This window comes from Epinephelus fuscoguttatus, linkage group LG11 (genome assembly GCF_011397635.1).
Source record: "Epinephelus fuscoguttatus linkage group LG11, E.fuscoguttatus.final_Chr_v1".
Taxonomy (NCBI): domain Eukaryota; kingdom Metazoa; phylum Chordata; class Actinopteri; order Perciformes; family Serranidae; genus Epinephelus; species Epinephelus fuscoguttatus.
This window is the reverse complement of record NC_064762.1, coordinates 30,790,575-30,803,919: the sequence shown is the minus strand read 5'-3', so window position 1 is coordinate 30,803,919 and position 13,345 is coordinate 30,790,575. Positions and strand designations below refer to the sequence as shown.

Here is a 13,345-nt window from a genome sequence, read left to right as displayed (position 1 = left end):
GTGCCTCTTTTGGTTCATTATTAGGTGCAAGCGATTGCATAATGATTGAATACTCCGCCTACAACTTCCTCATAAACTTTGTGATGTATACTTCCCCAAAATACACTTTGCAGGGAGAAATACATTAGTTTGCCCTCTTAAGACTTACATTAGTTTGCCCTCTAAAGATTTAGGCATACACTTACAGAAATGATCTTTCATGTATGTATAGTCCGGATAATTTTGACAGGCTTGAGGTGACTGGTGCTATTTCACAAATATTTTTTCAACTTGGACACCACAGAGAGGAAGTTCCATCATCGCCTGTGATACAGCTCTGTACTAGACACAAATAGCCTTTACAGATCATCCCGTTTTCAAACAACAGGCAGAGAATGGCTCGACTGGGATTAATCCTCATTTTTATGCTTCAGTTTGAAGGTAATTGCTCTGATTTTTTTGTTGTTATTTAAGCATTATCTTTTTCTTTTTTTTTGTAAAATGTAAATTTTCATTATTATCATTACAGTCTGGAAAAATCAAACCAGCACAGGAAACAAAAATATCTTCGGGTTCTTTGTTCTCAACATTAAGATAATGAATTCTGTCAATAGCATACCTAAGATTAAAAAAGGGGGGGTTTGAGATCAAATAATGTATGTTATAGTGGTTGACGTGCAGTACAACATCTGTAGCAGGAGGGGTTTACTTCCGCCTCTGCACTGTAACAATTACAACACTTTCCAGCCTGTTGTTTAATAGTAATTGGCCTTTGACTGGACAGTGCAGCTTAAAATATAGACCAACATGACTTATTTCCTCCTTCTATCCATTCAATGGACAGTAAGAGTATTGCGAAATAACAGCCTGAACAAGTCAAATGTCTGACCATATGTTTCCACATCTCTCTTCAGTGGTGATCATTTGATAAACAATCTTTGTGATTTTCCCTCAAAAACTAAACAAATAAAATCCAGTGTCTCATGGAAGGGCTCTAGTGAACAAAAAATGTGTTTCCATCTCCTGATCTGTCCTTATGCTGTGATGCTGTGCCCCAGCGTACCAGTTTATGTGCAGTCTATATCTAAACCAAAGGGGACAGTCCCATCTAGTGGCTGTAAGGGAGGATTGTAATATTTTCCCAACTGGCTACATGTTACTGCATTGTTGACAAGAAAAAAATAAAATGAAGGCACTAAGTTATTTTGGAAAGCACCTCTAACAAAGAGCTCAGCAGAGAGAATTGAAAACAAGTGAAGAAAAGAAGTGAGGTGCGAAAGAAGGACTGTGGAGGAGCGTTAATACGAGAAGAAAGTCAAAGTCTCAAAACTTTTTATACATACTTTTAAAGGACAACATATAGTACAATGCAGATAGCTTTAAGGGCACAAAATCCAAAAGCCCATCTGACTAAGTTTTTGTAGTACTAAGTTTACTACTAAGTTTTTTTAAATTGTGTATATGCATTTAACTCATACTTAATGTTTATATAAAAAAAGATAACATCAGATGAATTGGTCCAAAATCCTCAATAAAAACAGAGGCATTTGTTTAAAGGTCCAATGTCTAAATGGGGCCATCAATGTTTATGCATCGACAACCAATTAGCAGCCACTTCGCATTGTTAAAACACAGAGTTGTTGTTTTTTTAACATGAAACTGCTGTAATTAGTGTTCTTACCCGTTAAACTGCCAGGTCTGTTTGTTTTTGAGAGGAAGAGACCTCTGTGGATGATTCTTAAGTTATCAGAGAAAAAAGGTTAGCACAAATTAGCATATGATTTAGCTAGCGTGCTGTATCAACCATGCCATCTCTTATTTGTTACATGAGACAGCTTTATTATAGTGTTTTTACTGGGTTACTTTTGGGAAGTATGTGGATAATTTGGCTCATGGCAAAAATCTAGTGAATGTCTGAATCAGAAATAAAGTCAGCACATATTAAAGAGGCAACAGATAGGATTCAGGGTTTTTTTTTAGCTTGGCGCCACCTAGCGTCAGTGGCAACGACCGAATTGACCGTGCGGAGCAGAGATTATCTATAAAATGTAGGCTGTAAAGCCACCGGTATACCTCTATGTATATGTAGAATGAGAAAGTGTGTGGACACTATACTAAATACATGAGTAAAGAGACCGAGCAACAATTATCAGATTTATCTGAAGAAAAAACTAATAGTAATGCAAATAATTATACCAGAATGTACAGTATCAGTACAAACAACAGTAGACACAGTGGAATTATACCAATATGCACATGTAAACAGTCCCGATTCTAGAATAAACGTTACCGTGTGGAAACGATGCGGCCGGTTGGAGCTCAAACTGAACAGGAAACAAAGCAGTGTTCACTTAGCTGGGCGTAACTTAGCTGGGCGATGTCCGTCGATAGCTGAGAACAGAAGGAAGGTAGGGGGGTATCACTGTCCGAGGGCTGCCGTAGAATGGCAACGAGGATGTCAGCTGACCAACACTCGCTACCTGGTCCCTGGTTGCAGCGATTTGCGATGCTGGCCAGCTAGGAATTAACTAGCAGCCAGTACAGTAGGGAACTGCCCATTGGTTCGACAGCCCATTGGTTCGACCATATTAAACCCATTGTTCCGAAATCCGTTCCGAAATCATCATGATGCCCTGTGGTTAAGGTCTGGTTAGGTTTAGGCACAAAAACCACTTGGTTAGGGTTAGGAAAAGATCATGATGTGGGTTAAAATGAAAAAGAAAGTGGCAAACACATAAGCCGTGAGCCTGCTCCGCCTCAAGCATTTCCCAGCTGACCCAGAGCCGGTCGTGGCGCACCATACACCCGGTGCGAGCACTGCGGACAGTTGGACTAACGGGATGTCGAACCAATGGGCTATTGGATCAATGACATGGACCTGTACAGTACAGTCCTCTCTTGTCTAGCTAACATTTAGCCGTGTTACTTACTGATCCATTAAAAAGAAAGCTAGCTGGACATCGGTGTTAAAGCCTCTTTGGTCACAGAGCTCCCTCCATCTCTTGAACGCCTGACTGAGGTTTACTCGTTTTTCCTCTTCTTTTATCACTCTCCTTTTTGCTCCTCTTTGCCTCCTCAGACAGAGGAGCTCGTTTTCTTTTGCTAGGCCATTTTTCACTTGTCTCCAAACTTTGTCCGTCTGTGCTTGTGACTCTTTAAAGATTATTTTTGGGTGTTTTTTTGCCTTTAATGAACAGGACAGAGTGAAATGGGGTGAGAGAGAGAGTGGGGGTTGACACGCAGCAGAGGGTTGCAAGCTGGAGTCAAAACTGCGACCGCTGCAGCAAGGCATCGCCTCTGTACGTGGGGCACCAGCACTATCCACTACGCTACCGACGCCCTCCATACTTGTGACTCAACTATCTCATGCCCAACTCCTCATAAGGACCAGCTCCAGTCCCTGATTGGCTGACCAACCAGTTTCGCAATATATGCATTTCCTGCCGTAAAGCAGATTTTTTCCGCGAAATTTCAGCACTGGTGGCAGAAGCTTATTGCACAGCCACTAAGTAACCTATGTAAACACTGATAGTCTGATCTTACTGTGCAACCCACATTATTTTCATAATGATATATTTAGGAAAAGATGCTATCTGTTGCCTCTTTAAGTTATTAAAGAAGGTGGAGCACAGATGAGCAGTTGCAGGACAAGCAGACTTCCTGTGACATGCCCAGCAGTGGCACAAACACCAATTTGTAACGTGAAATTGCTGTAGTCAGTGTTTTTACTGGTTTTAGTCACCTGGTCCGTTTGTTTGGGAAAGGAAGAAATCTCTGCAGGTAATGCAGCTCCTGCCAAAAACCTCCTGAAACAATGAAACGGAAGGAATTTTGGTAGAAGTTTCAGCTGGTTGTAGTCTGCAATCCCCACCACTTGACGCCGACGCCACTAAATCCCCTAAATCGTACACACTGGACCAACTGAACAGTTGTCTTAGCTTAGTATAGTCTGGAAACAGGTAAAAATAGACAGACTGACCAAATAAATCAAACCCCTTTCCAATATTTTCTGTTTACAAAAATGTATAATTGTCACTAACACAAAGTGTTCCTGTCTTTCCAACAGGCATCAGTGGAACAATCATCTTTCAGTACTACAGACCTGGACATGATGCCACTCTGCCCTGTGCCACTATATCATCCACTGAGACAACATGCTCTTCTGTTACATGGTTATATAACAAAAATGTATCTCAGACTTCCACTGAGGTTGAGAATGGAAATGTTATGAAGAGCTCAGCTCGAGCTGCCAGGCTGAGTGTGGACACTGGCTGCTCTTTGGTCATTAACAAGGTCACTGCTGAGGATGTCGGTTTCTACACCTGTCAGCAGGGGAGGAGCACTTCTCAGGATGTAGATATATTTTTAAGTGTTCTCTCAGGTGAGTCTCATTTTAATTATACTCTGATTATCAGAGGAGTATTATGTTTTAAGGACAAAATTTGTGCCAAGCTGAACCTTATTTCAGCTGTAGGCCTACTCCAGTTTTTGTCCACTACACCTCTACCTGCGAGGCATCTCCCAAACCCAACAACTCTGTCAGTGGGATGTGACAGTTTCTTGATTAAGGTGGACAGTGATGAGTTAAATGTTTCTTTCTTTGTTCTTAATAAGATGGGATGGTTATTTTCCATTCCCTTACACCATCAGTTCATAAGTACACATTGGAACTGAATCCCTCACTGGTTTTGGACAATGTTTAACACTAGGGACCTTCTCAGTGAGATAGCATAGGCGAAGTGGATGAGGCTCAAGAAAAGTCTATTTGATTGATCATTGTGCAGTAATTCATAAGAAAAGTACTGACTTTCGCTGACTTTCTCGTAAAAGTAAAACTTTTTTTACACTGAGTTAACAGTTTACACTTGTTCTCTCTCAGTCTCTCCATCTCCACCAGACGCTGATCCAAAGAGGGACGGTGAAGTCACATTAGAGTGCTCTCTGTCAAGATACAGCAACCTCGGTCCTTGTCCACAGAACAGCGTCCGCTGGGTGAATGAGACAGGAGCTGCGCTGCTTGGTGAAGGTGTCGGGTACAAGTTCCTCAGACAGACAGAATGTGTCTCTGCTCTGACTGTGAAGCGTCAGAGTGGCAACAACAGGAAATACACCTGCCAGTTTGTTGATAACAACAAAATAGAGATAGAGGCTGACTACACACCTGACTTCACAGGTGAGTCAACAGATAGTCAGACACAAACATCTAATGAAGGTGAGATAACCTGCAGCTCACTGGGCACAAAGCTTTGCAGATAAAATATCATGACATGAAAATGAATATGGTTATTTAGTTCTGCAGGAAATTAAATGTTGCATGTATTTACTAACCTGTTTGTTTTTCTAACCCATGTTCAACAGAATCCACAGGCTGGTCTCCTCTGAGCTACGTCATGTTGGCTCTGCGTATTGCAGGACTGATCCTGATGATCGTAATCACCATTCATGTCATCAGAATCAAATGTGAGGAAATTCAGGTTGTCATTTGCTGGAATTAGTTAAAATTAATCTCATTTTAATGCTACTTTTTATTGTGTCCTCCAGGGAACACAAAACCACTTGATGATGACGACAGTGTGAGTTGAAATAAATGTTCCTTCTGTGACCACAGAGGCTGCAGTCTCTCTGCTTCGTTCTCTTCAAACAGTTTTTCACAATCTCCTGTGTTGTGTTGGATTTCACAGGAAAACAATGATGGTGACGTCCAGTATGAAAATGATGGAGCACGTCCTGCTGCTGCAAGACTGCACTGATCAACAACTTCCACACCAACTTCAGATCATCACAAAGTCACATAGCATCAGTCATTTTACACTTGTGATCAAAGCTTTGACTCAAAATGACTGTTCTATATTTAGTGAATCAGTGAATGTTAAAATCATCAGGTGGACTCAACGTCTGCTGGATGTGTGGATACAGATGGAAATATTGGCTTTGCTATATAAGGTGTAAATATGTCAGAGGTGTTTTTGTGCTTCAAAGGAGACAAATAAATGTTCAAACTGAGCTTTAAATGATTGTACTGCAGTCATCCTTCATTTGTTTCCTTTTGAACAGAGCACTTTCTTTTTTCATTAGTTGCTGTTGATTTTTTCTCATCCAAATATGTTGATAGTCTGATGTCATTCTTGTCAACCATCAGTATTTATGTTCAGCTTGAGTGTGTTGTGACTGTACTTTGTACTGTAAACAGTACCTTTGTGTCCCCACTGGCCAGTTCCTTCAAAGGACAATGCTACAAAAATGACTGTGTAGCTAGCTAGCTAACACATTAGCAAAGTTTCAGAGGACATAATTTATTCCCTCATGACAGAAACATACTGTATTTAACTTGATCTTAGATCCCTCTGTGCATTTAATTTCTGTGTACCAAACTGGCTGCTGGAGAGTTTAACTTGAAGAGGAAATCTTGCTACAGTGTCAAAACATCTAAAAAGCCTGTGAAGTGTGCATGTAGAGACAAATTCAACCACAGGGGGCGCACTGCAGCAGTGACAGGTGGGATGTCTCAATAGGTGAATGTGTCTTGCCAGAGGTGATCATGATTAGGATAATAAAATGTCTAAAGTCAGAAGATGAAGTTGAAGAAGGTAAATTTGCACCTATCAGGACTAGATCTGAACATATTCTGAATATAAAGTACTGTAGTTTATTAACTTCAGCAAATCTCTTTAACTGTATTTTAATCCTTGGCTCCATCCTCAGATTCTAGTAGTGTGTTTTCTGTCTATTAATATATCACAATGGCTCTTCAAACATCATTGAGCTCTTCAAATGTGGCTTAAAGGCCTGGAAACCTATTTTCTCAATCAGCTTCTTACTGTGAAGGATGGGATCATTCATGAACTCTCTACTTTCTGTTAAAGCTCCAAGAGTTTCAGTTGTTTCACATAAAGGCCCAGACACACCAAACTGACACCAAACAAGCAGTGGTGACGACAGCTATCTGTTGCATCACCTCATGTTGCCTTGTCTCGGCCAAAACGTTGCACTTGAACACACCACAAATATTAACAGGCACATAATAACTCTAATACAAATAACTCTCCATACCAGCAGATGGCAGCAGACTGTATTCACCAAACGAGTGGAAACCAGAAGACAGGACAGATTAAAAAAGTTAAATGACTGACTGATCATGTGTTAATCTCAGGTGAGAAATCAGGGTTAGGATCAGAGCCTTCAAACCCACAGGTGTGTGAAAGACAGTACATCCGGGACAGGGTCAACACATACAGAGTTCATTCACATTCATAATTTCACCCTCAGGAAAATTAGATCCCTGTATGTCTTTGGACTCTGGGAGGAAACTGGAGCACCTGGAGGAAACCCACACAGACACAGGAAGAACCAAAGGTGACACCACAGTCTTATTTAGACATGCAGACAATATATGTCACCTTTGCCATGATTAGGACTCATGTTATTGACTGAGCACTGATTATATGACTGCACCACTGCTTAGCTGACAGCTTGGCCACAGACGCCACGTTATTACTGCACAGCTGAAGTTAAGTAAATGGACAGGTTCACAATTGTTCAAGTGTAATTTAATACAATATTTACATGCCCATATGTACATAGAAACAGGTTTTGGTCATTGTCCACAAAATACAGTCCTTTTCCTGGTAAAATCTACATGATGAAGTTAAACTGAGGCTAATATGATGCTCTATAGCAGTCTGAGACAAATAAAGTGGGTATCCTTCAAAGTTACAGTGATGTTACTACAAAGTTACCTCTTTGTGTTTCAGTATTACAGTGTTTAGCTGAGCTGGTGGGGAAAGTGATGCAAAGAGGAACATTTTGTATCAAAGTGACTTTGACTATTTGTCTAACTCAGGCTGTTGAAGCCTCATATCATCTTTAGCTGAACTCGACTGTTGTTTTTGTCCCCCATCTCTTACACTGGAAACACATTAGGAACGGACCACTTCACTGCCAGGTCGGACCAAAGGAATGATTACAATGACCAAATACGTTTTTAGTGTACAGGTGCGCGTGTTAGCTTTGTTGTGAGACTTAAAAAAAAGTCAACCTGCCTTCAACAATGATTATTCTTACCTCAAAAATAATCTTAAAATGAATGAAAACCTGACAAAATCTCTGAAAAAAAACACGGTTTTCACAGCCAGCTATGAGCTGTTCATCCATTTACATTGTGTGTCGCATTACACACATCTGTGAACAACTCCTTCAAAACTTGTGCAATATACTGTACTTCATCATGTCATTTTTTTCCAGTGTGAATGCTCTGCAAACCCAAAATATGATTAAGTTTAGTATGACACAAACAATGGCTCACAGAGTCAGCATGATGACATCAGCAGAACAGTCAGTTGCACAGTCATGGCAAGTCACTGAGGGTAAACTAAACTGTAGACACGTAAATCATAAACCATTCAATCCCAGGTACTCAGAGGTAGGCACCACCCTGAGGTTTATAAGTGTAGTTTTGACTGACATGTCTTACCTATTGAACAGATTGTCATGAACTGTGTTACACACATTCATGTTCCTCTGAGGATAGATTGCTGATGATTTCAAACTAATGACCCATCAGCCTCAGCTGTAGATGCATGTTTCCCACTGAGCATAAGATGACATGCTAACATGCTAAACTAAGATGTGTTAGCCTTTAGCTCAAAGCACTACTTTCTCACAGAGCTGCCAGCATGACTTCACACTGTCAGTCTTGTTACTGTGTATTTGGTTTCTTGTCAAATACGCCACTTCCTCTTTTGATGACACCACTGAAATGACAGAATGGAAATGAAGGTGGGGGTGTTATTTGATGTTATTTTGGGGTCCCTGTTGGCAAATAATGTAATCAGTAATATCAAAATCAGTTTCCAGCATCTTTACATTTGGGGATAAAAGGTTTTCACCTGAGCACATGTACAACCTGTGTGACACAAACATATTAATAGAAACTGCTATATGTGTATTTTGAGAAAAACCTCTGTTTAGTCTAGTCACTTCAAATGCACCTTCTGCTTAAGATGAATCAAAGCAAGGAAGTTGAATGCTCTTTAAATGGAATTTATTTGTAATCTTTAATCTGAAACAGCTGCAGTTTGTGAAACAGATGTTTCTAATAATTGATATTTTTGTGTGCAGTCTGTGAAGAGGGCACGTAGAAATGATGTAACTTACTGTTTGGAACCAACGACAGGCTGGGTGGCGGGTGATGCTGTTTCTCAATCACTTTTTTTCTCAGTAAGGCAACCACAAAGAGGAAACAGCACCATCTTATACAGTCTGAAATGTGTGAAATGTCTTGACTGGCATCCGTCTGCTGAGAGAGAATGGACACAAAATTAATCCTCATTTTTGTGCTTCAGTTTCAAGGTAAACCTCTGTTTTTTTTCATTCAAACTTTAAAAACAATTTTAAAATAAATGTTTAAATAATAATAAAATAAAAGTTTTTATAACTGGTTGATGAAGGTGAGTGTGAGAATTGCTACCAGGAACAAGACTCTGTTTTCCTGCTTTAGAGGCCACTCTGATGAGCTTTGACTTTTCTGGCCTGTGAAAATAAAAGCCAACGGTTGTGTGAGCCAAGAACAAGACAGAAATGATGAGTTAGTTACTTTTAGGAAGATTCTTAAATGTATATTGACTGTAGTAAATGTCACAGAGAGAGAAGTTAACAAAAGTAATGACCCAATAGTCTGTCTCTGTTCTCTCTGTGGTTTCTTTAAACTAGTCTCATATTTACATGGTAAGTTGATGATGTTCGTACATACAGTGCACAGAGAGAAAAACCATCAGAGCTCAGCGGTGTGTATTTCCCAAAGTGCCCATGATTCACTGATTGCAGTAAAACTTCTGTATTTGTCACCCTGGACTCTATCTCCTGATGTTTGTGTCTAAGTGACTAATGGAAGAACAAGTTTTGAAATTGGTCAGTATTAAACCAGAGCGCTGCATCTTCAAGAAATAGCACACAGCCAATGTGCGTCCACTAAAAGTGCTTGTTTTTGTTTTTGCAGCTGACAGGCTCAGATTGTTATTAGAAGTGTCTGACAGCATTATGGAAATGATCCCTACAGAGAAATACAGCATTTAGTCTTGACCTTTGGCTTGATCCCGTCTGTGTGTTATTGTGTCTGAGTCTCGCTCAAGGAGAGGTCTCGTTCTGAGCTCTCATGAGTTGAGTTGTTGTTGCAGGCAGGATGATTTTATGTGTAATGTGTCATTTCTCACAGAGCACTTGTTCTTTTCTTTACAGCAGGCATCAGTGGAACAACCACCTATCTCTACTACAGAGCTGGAGATGATGCCACTCTGCCCTGTGCCACTGCATCACCCTCTGACACAACATGCTCCACCTTTACATGGCTTAACATCAGAAATCAATATCAGACTTTCACTGAGGTTAAGAATGGAAATGTTGTGAAGAGCTCAGCCCGAGCTGCCAGGCTGAGTGTGGACACTGGCTGCTCTTTGGTCATTTACAACGTCACTGCTGAGGATGTTGGTCACTACACCTGTCGGCAGGGGAGGAGCATTGATCATGATGCAGCTGTGTATTTAAATGTTCTGACAAGTGAGTCTCATTTTAATGAAAAAACACGGACATTATCAAAGGGGAGTTCTTATTTTGGCATGTTATTTGGGGGCAAATGTTGCAATATACCAGGCTCAGCCTCAGTTCAGCTATACACCATGTTTTTGTCCAATACTCCTCTACCTGTAAATCCCAGCAAGGTGTCTGTCAGTTTCCTGATTAAGGTGGACAATGATGAGTTTACACGTTTATTTATATCTGTTTTCTTATTAAGGGAGGGTGATTAACAATGTGGCCCCTTCCCAATCTGATCCCTCCCTCAAACCCTCAGCAGTCAAAGACAGCAGCCGTCATCCAGGCAGTTTGAAGGGTTAACAGTGAACAAGCCATCAGACAGCCATCAGAATGTCCCTGCTCACTGACTGTCAATGCCTCACTGGTTTGGGACGACCATTAACATGAGGGACCCTGTCAGTGCGCACACGTAGGTGGAGTGGTTGGGGCTCAAGAAAAAAGAAGAGCCATTCAGACTGTCTATTGATTGTTGACTGCAGTGATTCATGAACAAAGTAATCTTCCCCCAGTTAACATCGATTGACACATGAATTTGTTGATAAACATTCTTCACAAGTTTCCTTTCTTCACTTTATTTATTCATTTGTTGAAACATTAATGAAAGGTTGTGACTCCACCTTCATATTTTAATTCAGTGAAGCAATGATGACAATAATAGAAAGAAATGTGTCAGGGTCTGGTAGTAAAGTTGTTGACTTTCTCCAAGATGTCAAACTTTTTTGTTTACGCTGAGTTAACAGTTTACACTTGTTTTCTCTCAGTCTCTCCATCTCCACCAGACGCTGATCCAAAGAGGGACGGTGAAGTCACATTAGAGTGCTCTCTGTTGAGATATAGCGACCATGGTCCTTGTCCACAGAACAGCTTCCGCTGGGTGAATGAGACAGGAGCTGCGCTGCTTGGTGAAGGTGTCGGGTACAAGTTCCTCAGACAGACAGAATGTGTCTCTGCTCTGACTGTGAAGCGTTAGAGTGGCAACAACAGGAAATACACCTGCCAGTTTGTTGATAACATCAAAGTAGAGATAGAGGCTGACTACACACCTGACTTCACAGGTGAGTCAACAGATAGTCAGACACAAACATCTAATGAAGGTGAGATAACATGCAGCTCACTGGGCACAAAGCTTTGCAGATAAAATATCACAAAAGGAAAATGAATATGGTTATTTAGTTCTGCAGGAAATTAAATATTGCATGTATTTACTAACCTGTTTGTTTTTCTAACCCATGTTCAACAGAATCCACAGGCTGGTCTCCTCTGAGCTACGTCATGTTGGTTCTGCGTATTGCAGGACTGATCCTGATGATCGTAATCACCATTCATGTCATCAGAATCAAATGTGAGGAAATTCAGGTTGTCATTTGCTGGAATTAGTTAAAATTAATCTCATTTTAATGCTACTTTTTATTTTGTCCTCCAGGGAACACAAAACCACTTGATGATGACGACAGTGTGAGTTGAAATAAATGTTCCTTCTGTGACCACAGAGGCTGCAGTCTCTCTGCTTCGTTCTCTTGAAACAGTTTTTCACAATCTCCTGTGTTGTGTTGGATTTCACAGGAAAACAATGATGGTGACGTCCAGTATGAAAATGATGGAACACGTCCTGCTGCTGCGAGACTGCACTGATTAACAACTTCCACACCAACTTCAGATCATCACAAAGTCACATAGCATCAGTCATTTTACACTTGTGATCAAAGCTTTGACTCAAAATGACTGTTCTATATTTAGTGAATCAGTGAATGTTAAAATCATCAGGTGGACTCAACGTCTGCTGGATGTGTGGATACAGATGGAAATATTGGCTTTGCTATATAAGGTGTAAATATGTCAGAGGTGTTTTTCTGCTTCAAAGAAGACAAATAAATGGTCAAACTGAGCTGTAAATGATTGTACTGCAGTCATCCTCCATTTGTTTCTTGTTGAACAGAGCACTTTCTTTTATTATTAGTTACTGTTCATTTGTTCTCATCCAAATTTGTAGATAGTCTGACATCATTCCTATCATCCATCAGTATTTATGTTCAGCCTGAGCGCGTCAAACTATTCTTAGTTGGCAGTTACCAGGAAAGCAATCGCCATCACACAGGACCCCACCCACCCCCTGCACCCATCCTTCCAACTACTACCATCAGGTCGCCGTTACAAAGTCCCACTTTCCCAGAAGAACACATACAAAAAAAAACAACTTAAGTCCCACCCAGATACACTGCTTTGTCGTATAATAATAATATAATAATAATAACTTTATTTGTATAGCACTTTTCAATATAAATAACAAAGTGCTTTTAAAATATCAGCACACACTCAATATCAACACAAAATACATACAAATTAAACATTACATCAACTTAAACAGTGCTTCATAAAAGCCTTCCTGTAAAAGTGTGTCTTGAGGAGCGATGTCAAACGAGGAACAGACTCTGAAAACCTGATATCCTCAGGCAAATCATTCCAGAGTCTAGGGGCCCTGATTGCAAAGGCCCTGTCGCCTTTTGTTTTCAGCCTAGACCTTGGAACAGCTAGCAGGGCCTTATCAGCAGATCTCAGACTATGAGCTGGTTTGTGTGAGGATAAAAGGTCTGAAATATAGGCAGGGGCTAGCCCAAGTCTGGCCTTAAAAACAAATAAAAGAATTTTAAAATCAATCCTCAAATGAACAGGCAGCCAGTGCAGTGATGCTAGAACAGGGGTGATATGGTCACATTTTTTTAGACCTAGTTAAAAGCCGAGCTGCAGCATTTTGTACTAACTGTAGATGGTGAAGTGATTT

At 40.5% G+C, this 13,345-nt stretch overlaps 3 protein-coding genes across 53 annotated transcripts in view; 2 read left to right on the top strand and 1 right to left on the bottom strand.

Moving 5' to 3' along the window:
* The first annotated feature begins 105 nt into the window (after window positions 1–105).
* LOC125896693 (uncharacterized) overlaps window positions 106–13,345 on the top strand; it is a 69,427-nt gene continuing 56,187 nt past the window's right edge. For 15 of the 50 annotated variants that reach the window (XR_007450329.1, XR_007450321.1, XR_007450325.1 and 12 more), the window contains exons 1-4: window positions 106–420; window positions 4,046–4,360; window positions 4,859–5,152; window positions 5,338–5,439. Coding sequence is in view for 28 of the 50 variants with exons in the window: in XM_049589479.1 (XP_049445436.1) it covers window positions 375–420; window positions 4,046–4,360; window positions 4,859–5,152; window positions 5,338–5,439 (757 nt within the window). In the remaining 22 variants the exon portion in view is untranslated. Of the gene's footprint in view, window positions 421–4,045; window positions 4,361–4,858; window positions 5,153–5,337; window positions 5,440–5,520; window positions 5,553–5,660; window positions 5,995–11,327; window positions 11,475–11,806; window positions 11,909–11,989; window positions 12,022–12,129; window positions 12,447–13,345 lie in introns of those variants that run through there. The other 35 variants (XR_007450332.1, XR_007450335.1, XR_007450324.1 and 32 more) reach the window with 9 other exon arrangements.
* The window catches only part of LOC125896692 (uncharacterized), a 34,414-nt gene continuing 28,579 nt past the window's right edge, over window positions 7,511–13,345 (bottom strand). For both annotated transcript variants that reach the window (XM_049589468.1, XM_049589467.1), the window contains one exon: window positions 7,511–7,715. The gene's annotated coding sequence lies outside the window, so the exon portion shown is untranslated. The remainder of the gene's footprint in view (window positions 7,716–13,345) is intronic.
* Window positions 9,267–13,345, top strand: part of LOC125896688 (uncharacterized) — a 75,466-nt gene continuing 71,387 nt past the window's right edge. The window contains exons 1-2 of the mRNA XM_049589451.1: window positions 9,267–9,327; window positions 10,213–10,530. Of these exons, the coding sequence (XP_049445408.1) occupies window positions 9,285–9,327; window positions 10,213–10,530 (361 nt within the window). The 5' untranslated portion in view covers window positions 9,267–9,284. The remainder of the gene's footprint in view (window positions 9,328–10,212; window positions 10,531–13,345) is intronic.